The sequence below is a fragment of the Rhagoletis pomonella genome, unplaced genomic scaffold (genome assembly GCF_013731165.1).
Source record: "Rhagoletis pomonella isolate Grant_MI unplaced genomic scaffold, Rhpom_1.0 Rhpom_scaffold_00004, whole genome shotgun sequence".
Lineage (NCBI taxonomy): Eukaryota > Metazoa > Arthropoda > Insecta > Diptera > Tephritidae > Rhagoletis > Rhagoletis pomonella.
The window spans coordinates 44,004,773-44,014,308 of NW_023458558.1; the positions used below are offsets into that span (position 1 = coordinate 44,004,773).

Sequence of the window (9,536 nt, forward strand, 5' to 3'; positions counted from 1 at the left end):
TGGCAAATTAACCTAGTAAATCTAATTATTGAGGACATACATACATACATGCTCATACAAAAGTTAATGTTAGGCTATTGTTGCCTTCATTTTGCATTAATTAATATCAATGCTGTGTTACGAATCCGCACATCAAGCTATCCGATTCTGCAATTAAGTTGATGCACTTTTATAAACGTACACACAAATTTAAAATGATTTCTAGTCCAGTAAAGAGAAGCTGGCATATTATTATTTAAACTATTGCTATAAATACGATTATGTGTGAATGTTGCCTTATAACTTTAGAATGGCTTTGGCCGATTTGCATCAATTTTTTCTTTTGTAAATGTAACTTGAGAGAGAAGGTTTGTAAAAAAAAAACTCTTCTTTGAAGTCGAGTTATTACTAAAAATCGTATTTGTGATCCGATTTGTTTCATATTTGAAATAAATATATATTGGCAACACAAGGAGAAATAATTTTGCACAAAATTGACCCGCCCGGTGGCGCGGGAGCCACCTAAACCGAGGCCACGCAATGAGCGGCTGAGCGGTGAGCGGCTTTTATTCCTGAGCCGCGCCGCCCAACCACTCAGAAATAACGCTCACAGGCTGTTCATTGCGTGACCACTTCAATAGTATATTATACTAGCAGACCTGGCGAACTTCATCCCGCCCAAAATTTTTATTTTTTTATTGAAACTTTTTGGTCCAACATTTTCACCAACAATTCATGTTTACGTATTCATTGGCACATTCATCTGCTAAGATTATGGTTTGGTGGTAATTTGTCGCTTTAATTAACCAAAGGAAAGGGTTATATCCGTGAGGAAGTTATTGAATCTCTCCAACTGTGTAGCATTTCATAGCACGGCTATTTGCAAAATGAAATAAATTTGAAGAATTTTTTCCCCTTCACTCCCTGGCGGCAACAATGCCCCGGTTCTATAGTGAAGCTTTACAGTATAGTCGGTGGCAATTTCAAAATCGGTGCGAATCATTGTTAAATTGCGAAACTAAACCGTCCAAAGACCCACTAAAACACACACAACAAATTTCATTAAAGTCCGTTAAGAGGATTTCACTCACAAACACACCTACAGAAGAAATATAAATACATTCACAGATAGCTTAAAATCTTTACGTTTGTAGGCCTCACGCCCCCTTTTCAAAAAGCCCCAATTTTCTCCATGAGTATGGGCTTGAATTCATACACATACATATATCCGTACGAAGTTCCAGTACTGTACCATGAATACTTTCAGAGATATGCAGTATAAAAATTCGGTTTGTATGGGAGATGCCACGCCCCATTTTCCAATAGTTCGCATATTTCTTCAAGAGTATGCGATTGATTTCGTATATCTCCATACGAAGTTCCAGAACTCTACCATGAACACTTCAAGAGATATGGAGTATGAAAAATTCGGTTTGTACTGGAGGTGCCACGCCCCCTTTACACATAGAATTTTTGTTTAGCCCAAAACAATTCTTGGGACACGTTCGGCAGGAGTCTGAAGTTTCAAACAAATTGGTTCAGCCGTTCTCGAGCTTTGCGAACACTAAAAAAACGGCTTTCAAAATCTATATTAGTAAAGATGTTTTAAATTTAAATTTAAATTTATTTATTTAAGCCATTCTTCGATTTCTTCTACCATTGTGAATTCTATATTGCTGTTCGCTTTGTTGACATATTCCAGTATCCTCAACGTATCTGGCGTAGAACTTCGCTTCTAATTCTCACGTAAAATCCTCCATGTACTTTTCTTCCGAATTCTGCATGACTACCTTCATAAGAACCGCCGATGTGGGGTTTGCCCACGGCCAGGGTTGGGCACGCTGCACTAAATTTTCAATGTACTGAGCATTTCATTACCACTATTCAAACAATTTTCAACAATTTGAAATGCACTACCACTGAAGCATTAGTGGTAGTGAAATTTGAAATGAACTACCACTAACCATACAGTGTAAGTTAAATTTGAAATGCATTACCATAGTGGTAGTGAAAAAAATATTTCACTATCACTATATGGTTAGTGGTAGTGCCAAATTGTTTTCACTATCGGAAAAGGCAAAATGAATTTCAAAAAAGCAGAAATGCATTTCAGAAAAGGGCGAATGTATTTCAGAAAAAAAATCAATTGTAATATCTCCCTTGATCTCTGAGTCTTTTATTTTTGTAATTAATTGCTTTCTTGTCGCTACATATTGGGCAATCCAAAGGCGTCCTTTAGTATGGGTTTTAAGTATGTTGATATTTTGCTGCTTGTAGCCGATCTGTAGTTATTATTGGTACTAAGTTTGTGGGTTTTAGTTAGAGCATTCATCGATACATTTGTTGGAGTCACACTTCGTCCCGCTTCTGCATTAACCACGTATCGTATCTGCAATAGAGTTATTCTAGAGAGTGTAAGAAACAAAGCTAATTTTCTTCTCCTAGGATACAATAAACGCATTTTTTATTTAATATTTCTGGTTCTACTAACACTAATGAGCACTCACTTAAGGTCTTTGTTTTATTTTTTATAGTTTGACATTTAAATTGCTGTTATAAGTGGTAATATTAGTTTTCCCAAAAATTGTAGATAAATACGTGGTGTATTTGGCTCGGTTTTATTATTTTTGTATCTTTCTTTTGTATCTCTTTTATTGCGGCGTGGTCGTCAGTGGGATCGTTTACTACCTTCATACACCTGTCTTCTTTGATGACTTGTTCCTTTTTTATGTGCTCGTTTCCATTAATTCCATTAATACGCTAGTGTTTCCTTTGTCAGCTTTGGTCGTTTGGTAGGGTGTTCGATTATTCACCTCTTTCCAAAAGCGTGTTTTGAGTTGTTCGAAAATTGCCATTTGGTAAAAAACTGTTTCCCAATTTTCAAATTAGAAAAATATCCGGTTTTTTCGTAACCAATAATTTCAATGAAACTATTAGAAAAGAGCTAAGCAAAAAAAGTTCAAAGTTTTTTATATCAAAAGTAAAACTAATAAAAATCTTGGAAAAACTCAAATTCGGTCTCATTTTAAACATTAATTAAAACGTTATTGCATTTTTAATACTTTTTTTCGGATTTGAATAGTGCTCTTCCCGCCGTAGCCGAGTGCGTAAATGTGCCTACTGCCACTCGGAAGGCCCATGGTTAATTTTAAGTTACAGCAGCATCAAAAAAAAGTTTGTTGGAGTAAAAGTGTAGGTATCTCCATTGTGCTATAAAAGACCTTGAAAACTGCGAATACCTCAAAGGGAGAAGTCAAGATTTCTATGAAATGTAAAAAACCGGTTTGTTCGATCAAAAAATCCGGTTTATTCGATATTCGAAGAATCAAGACCACAAAAAAATGGTGGAAACCGGTTTGGAAAAACCGAGTCAGTCACCCTACTTTTCAATTGGTTGTTTGCACATGTATCTAGTGTGTTCCTGTTCCTCTTTCGGATATTTCGCTTTTTAATATGCATGGAAGCCTGTTGTTTTCGAAGAAAAAATCAAGGGAAATCAACGGAGGAAATCGGCACAGAAATAAGCGAATTTCGAATATGCAAATGGAAATGCACAAGCATTTTTTTAACTACAAGCTGGGTATCCATGGCATACTCGTAGTACATGGCGTATGAGTAACATTTTCTCAGCCCATTTAGACGCACAGTGTACTTTTTAGGGGTGTGAGTGGTCACAAATCTATGTTCTTTGAACGGGTTTAAATTTTCCTTCGCGGTTTCTTTTTGTGTTGTTAAGTGGAAAATTTTCTATCGATTGTCATACCAAAAAGTTTAAATATGCTCCAATTTTACCTCGAAAAGTTACCTCAAATTGAAAAAATATGTATATATATTTCCAGTTCCTTTAGATTACCAAAAAAACACTTATTATTTTATCGGTTTTTTAATTTTTGGTATTGGAAGAGACTTATGTAATTATTAATAGCAGTAGAAATTAAAAAATCGACTTTGTAAACTGACGCATAATTTCATTTTTTTGTTGTTTTGCTTTGTAAAGTTTTATGTACCTATCGTTTACTTAATGAAAATTGGCAATTGAGGTCATTAACACATTTCAAAATATTTCATAAAGTTTTTTTTTATGCTTTTGCCTATTTTTGCCTATTCTCAGATAGGGCGTTTTTGAATCATTTGCTGAGATAGGGCAAATTCTGAAATAGGGCGTTCCTGAGCCGGCTGCCAAGAATAATCGATCTTCCACTCAGCAGCCGAGATATCATTAAAAACGCATTGCTCATTTCCATTTCATCATACACGTCTTTGTTTATCCACACATATATATACTTCGATGGTAGCTTGATTTTTTCGTAAATAATAAATACTAAAAAAATAGAAAATTAAAATTTTTCTATTTTTTCTCTTTTACAGCCAATTTCACGAAAGCAATTTAACTGAAAATTATTTGGATTTTTTTATTTTTATATGGAAATTTACAGTAAATGAAAAATCATTTTCAACTTAAACTTTCACCAGCAGTTGTTAAAGTTTAAATTTTTTTATAAAATTTCTCCATTAAATATCTAAAATTTTGACGTGATACGGATTATCGCAAAACGGCATCGCAATCTAGAGCCCAAAATTAAATTTACGTGTTTGGCCGTTTAGTTTTTATATTTTAAAATTTACCTACAATGGGCCATATTATCAAAACCAAGCAATTGCTTTTTCTTAAAATTTCAAACCTTCTACTTTAATTTATTTAAGTAAATCGAGTAACAATCTGAAAATTTAAGAACAAATATTTGCTTAATTTTTATTCATAAGGCCCAATGTTTCCAAAATCTGTTTTATTGGGTTGACTTATAATTTTGTATGTATACATGTAGATAAATGTATATATAAGCCTTTTCAATACCTCATGTATATACATACATATGTAAAGGGAAAATTCCGAGTCAAAAGCATTTTTTTTTATTGCATACATACGTATATTTTGCGCAAATTTTCAAATTTTTTATTCGAATTCATTGGTGTAAAGTAAAAAATTAAGAGGAAAATCTTTGGCAGTAACACGATTGGTTCGACACATAATATGAAAGCATTTAATTTGAAGTTTCTAACATAATCATTCTAACCATAACAACTTTCTCGTTAACAAAAGCATTTATATTTTTTTTTCTTGTTTAATTTGCCATTTATATAAGTTTTTTTACAATTTCTATAAATGTTAAAAAAATTACAAAACGTAGAGCACGTACATACTTACTCATATACTAATTAATAGCGATGCATAATTTAGCTCTGCTAATATGCATTTGTTTTTGATTAAATATTTGGGTATATTTTTTTTTTTTGTTTTTGGACTTGTTTTTTATGTTAGTCTGTCTCTTGCTTGTTTATGTACATATACACACATTTTCACACATATAGAATACCTACTAAATATATCTACTAAAACTATTAAATATAATAAATTTCATTTGTCATTTCAAAGCATCAACATGTTCAGTTACTTGTAATTATGAAGTTCTAGTTTCTCATTACTCTTTCCTTGGTTGCATTCACATTTACTTGTACATTTGTGTGCGTTTTCCTAAATTCGGTTTGTAACGTATCGATACGCGTTCGCGTTCCTTTTGCATTTCTGAAATAACTTCATGCAATAAGTAAATATTTTAATTAAGATTTTATTATTGAAAATTTTCGTCCACACCTTTTACTAAACGCACTAAATTTTCATAGACATCAGCTTGCATCTCATCAAATACGTCAGCATTATCACCTTTACCCTCAATTGTATTATATTCACTTGCCTCGTTGCTTTGATAGCGTTTATGTGGTTGTTTACTTTTAAATCCCGTAAAAAGATCAGCCTTAATTTGGGAATATTTATGCACGAAGAAAACGAAAAGAGCAAAATAAATAATACCGTTTTATTTACTCTGTAAATAACGATTGCCTGTTACGCACCTGGTAGTCACTCTGCTCTAACGACTTGGCGCTGCAAATCACATAGAAGTAGCCAGTAAGGAGCAGTATAGCCAGCGAACTCCATTGACCCATTTTCACTTGTAGTTTATGTCTGTGTAACGCTAATTTATGTGTTTGTAAATTGGAAGAATTTGTTTTTTAGAATTAAGCGGTATCCTTGCTCTATGACAGTATATCAATCGCGGCTCCGATTTCGTGCTAATCTAAACAAAAACTGTGCTACTAAGCTGGTAAAAGCGATATTTTATAGCCGCTTTTATATGAACGAAGCGCCATTATGATAATGCTAGGTGCCATGCATAGATTTCAACACTTTCAAATGCTTTGTCATACAAAAAATTAGTTTAATAACATAGCGTGATATGCAGTTTTTCATTCGACGCAATCACTATTCTTAGTAAATTGTCAAAAATTCACAAAAAATGTACAAATGATGCAAGTCACCTTTGTATTGAACAAGTCACAGTATTTTAATATCACCCAAATTATACAAGTATGTGTGTAGTAGGTTAGGTTAGGTTGTTTGAGCTGCCTTCAGCCAAGGCCGGGCAGGAGGCATAACTAAGCTTAAGGAAGTATGTTGTGGTACCGTTTATTTGGCCCAAAGTTGATTCCTACCATTTACTTAGACCAGCAAGACAGTCGGAAAAGTAGTGGTTGTACAACCCCATAAGCCTATACTGATCTTAGTAGAGTCGGTATTGAATGTTATCAACATATTCATAGTCACGACAGTCAGATATGTACCGGGAAGCTTATTCTCCTAGCGTGCCTTTCCATAAAGTAAATAATAGTCTGCAATGATCAGTGTATGTATTTAGCAAGTTTAGCCATCTTGATTCCAAAATTCATGCAACCTACAGCTCTTTGGCGACTTTAATGTACTAGTGAGCTCGCACGGCGTTAAACGCCCAAGATAGAATGTCAAAAACCCTTCAAACTATTCCAAATATTATAAGCTATTCGAGTGTTATATTTCTTCTAAATCTGTGGAGTCGTTATCAAATTTTAAATCACCCGATAAAAAGTTTCCAATTTCAAAACAGGCAAGGTCTTTATTTTACAGGTTATACAATTTATTTTCGAGTAAACTTCTACAAAGTTTAATTTGTGGCGGAAGTGAATTGCGAAACCTACCTGAAAGCCTTTTCAAACCCATTCCGATTAATATTCATCCATAACAAATTCAATTAACTTATTAAGTAATCTGAGGGCAGCTTATGGAATACGTGGCAACGCTCCTAAATATATTTCAGGAATAGAGCCTTTTCAACCCCAATACGAGTGACACCCATATTTAAATAATTCATTTGACTTTTAAAATAATTTGAATAATACTTGAACAGGTGGCAACCCTCTCAAAACACCCAAAAAATATTTATAGTGTTCAAGCTAAAGTTTTCTCTACAAATTTTAAAACACATATTTGAATTAGGTAATTGCCCTAATTTATGTCGAGTTGAATTTTTTTAAACAGGCGGTAACCCTCCTAAATATATTTCAGAAATAAAGCCTTTTCAAAATCATTTCGATGATACCCATCTTTTAATAATTCATCCAACTTCTAAAATAATTTGAATGTCACTTTACAAGCACGTGGCAACCCTTTTCTAAATGTTCAAACTCAAGTTGTTTTTAACACTCTTTCGCTTCATATTTCAAATAACTTGCGTAAAAGTGAAGCTATTCTTAAATATTCTTCGTGTAACACTGCGCTACATATTTTTATTAACTGATAAATTAAGTTGAATTTTATTTTTTGAACATGTGGCAACCCCGCTCAATATAGTTTAGAAGTAAAGATTTTTCAAACCCATTCGATTAATACCCATATTTTAATAATTCATTTAACTTATTTGATAATTTCAAATAAATTTTTAGACATGTGGCAATCCTCTTCCAACACCTCAAAAATATTCTTAATGTTTAATCTAAAGCCTTCTTAACACACTTTCGTCTGACATCCATATTTTGACATTTCTTATAACTTGTGTATAAGTTAACTAAATTTTATATTTCAAGCAGCTGGCAACCCACTTCAAAATATTTTCAACCTGCTACTTTCTGAGCCCCCTTTCGTTTGGCATCCATATATTTTCCCCTATTTACGTTCCTTAATTCAAATTTAATTTGATTTTTTAAACAGGTGGCAACCCTCCTAATGTTAAATTAAGAAAGAAATATTTTCAAAACCATTTTCATTGATACCCATTTCTATTTTTTTCATTTCTATATTTCAAGCCTAATTACGTATGTATACGATATACATATGCATACATATTTTGGGAAAAATATTAAGATTTGCGTGAGCTATACAATCCGAAAATGTCATTATTTTGATTCCGTTGATACAATTTTTAAACATTTTGTTTGCAGGCCACTTACGCTTCAACTCTTCTATGATTCGAGAGGTAATTTAGAAAAAAAAACTTTTTTTAACTAATTTGGGTTATAAAAAACTTTATTATTTGAGGCATTTTCATCACACCAAAATCGTATTTTTCAGAAATATTTTTGCGAAAGTTTTAAAACACAATAAATTTTATATTTCCGATGGTAGAGTACAGATTTTTTTATGGAGCGTAATGCGCCCCCTAATCTTTATAAATGTATACATATTTGTATTTACAATATTGTAAACATATGTATATATGTATGTATGTGTTTGTATCTCATTTGCAAATTTGTATAAAGTTCAAGCCGGCACATCCTTGCCTCTAAATTCCACAAGCAAACCTCTATACCCAGCTTGGCAATGTCAATGGCTAAATTCCCTATGCTCTTAGATATGCTTTGATGTGCTCTGATTCTGCACTGACAATAAGATCTTGTGGCTGAAATTGAACTCCCAATGATTGTGCCAATGAAAGCCATATAGTAAATCACACAGTAGCCAACTTTTAAGCCGCAGATTATTCCAATGAAAATGGACACCAAGAGATAATTGTCACTGCTTGTTGAAAATCTGCTTTTTTCACCGCCTTTTATTTTCTTTCCATTCGGCATTTAAAATGACACCCATACACTTTCTATGGATATAGTCAGCACGAGCAATGATAATGGCAAATGCAATCACCATTAGCAATATAGAAATGACAGCGACATGAACAAGATTTGCTGACTCGGACACGAAGACTGAGATATAGTATAAAACCAATTGGCAAGTTGATGTCGTAAAGATAGCCGCATAAATATGTCTTTGTGCATGCATACATACATATGTATGTGTGTAAGTTTGAAGAAATAGAATTCAATAGCCAAGTTGACCGATTTGTGTTCGTAGCAGAGGTGAGTTTTGTAATGTTCAAGCAACAGGCACCTTCTACAAAGCATGCAGATATTTGACGAGTCAGCCAAGCAGTATGCACATGTAAATACTTACATGTGTATGTGCATATACTATAATAGCTATTTATGTAGCTTTGTATGCTTAGCTATATTTGCATTTTAATTCTAAGCATATGCACCTGAATGTATGCAAATATTGGCATACAATTAAACTTACATTAGAGTTAGAACAATAATAAGAATCTCACACAATTGCATGCGTAAGTATTTACGCAACCTACATAGTTATACTTACCCTACAAGACATTGCTGAGCACTTTAGGCAAAAATTCTCACAC

The 9,536-nt window shown here is 33.2% G+C and overlaps 1 protein-coding gene across 2 annotated transcripts; it reads right to left on the reverse strand.

The window, feature by feature from the left end:
• Window positions 1–5,407: 5,407 nt before the first annotated feature.
• LOC118738494 lies at window positions 5,408–6,105 on the reverse strand. 2 transcript variants are annotated; one of them, XM_036469430.1, is made up of 3 exons: window positions 5,890–6,105; window positions 5,633–5,792; window positions 5,408–5,563 (listed from the first exon to the last, which is right to left on the reverse strand). In XM_036469430.1, exons 1-3 carry the CDS (start codon window positions 5,980–5,982, stop codon window positions 5,487–5,489), a joined length of 330 nt encoding a protein of 109 aa, XP_036325323.1. In that variant the 5' UTR covers window positions 5,983–6,105; the 3' UTR covers window positions 5,408–5,486. The 2 variants fall into 2 exon arrangements, with proteins under 2 accessions (XP_036325323.1, XP_036325322.1); XM_036469429.1 differs by having other exon boundaries at window positions 5,408–5,572.
• Between the last annotated feature and the right edge of the window lie 3,431 nt (window positions 6,106–9,536).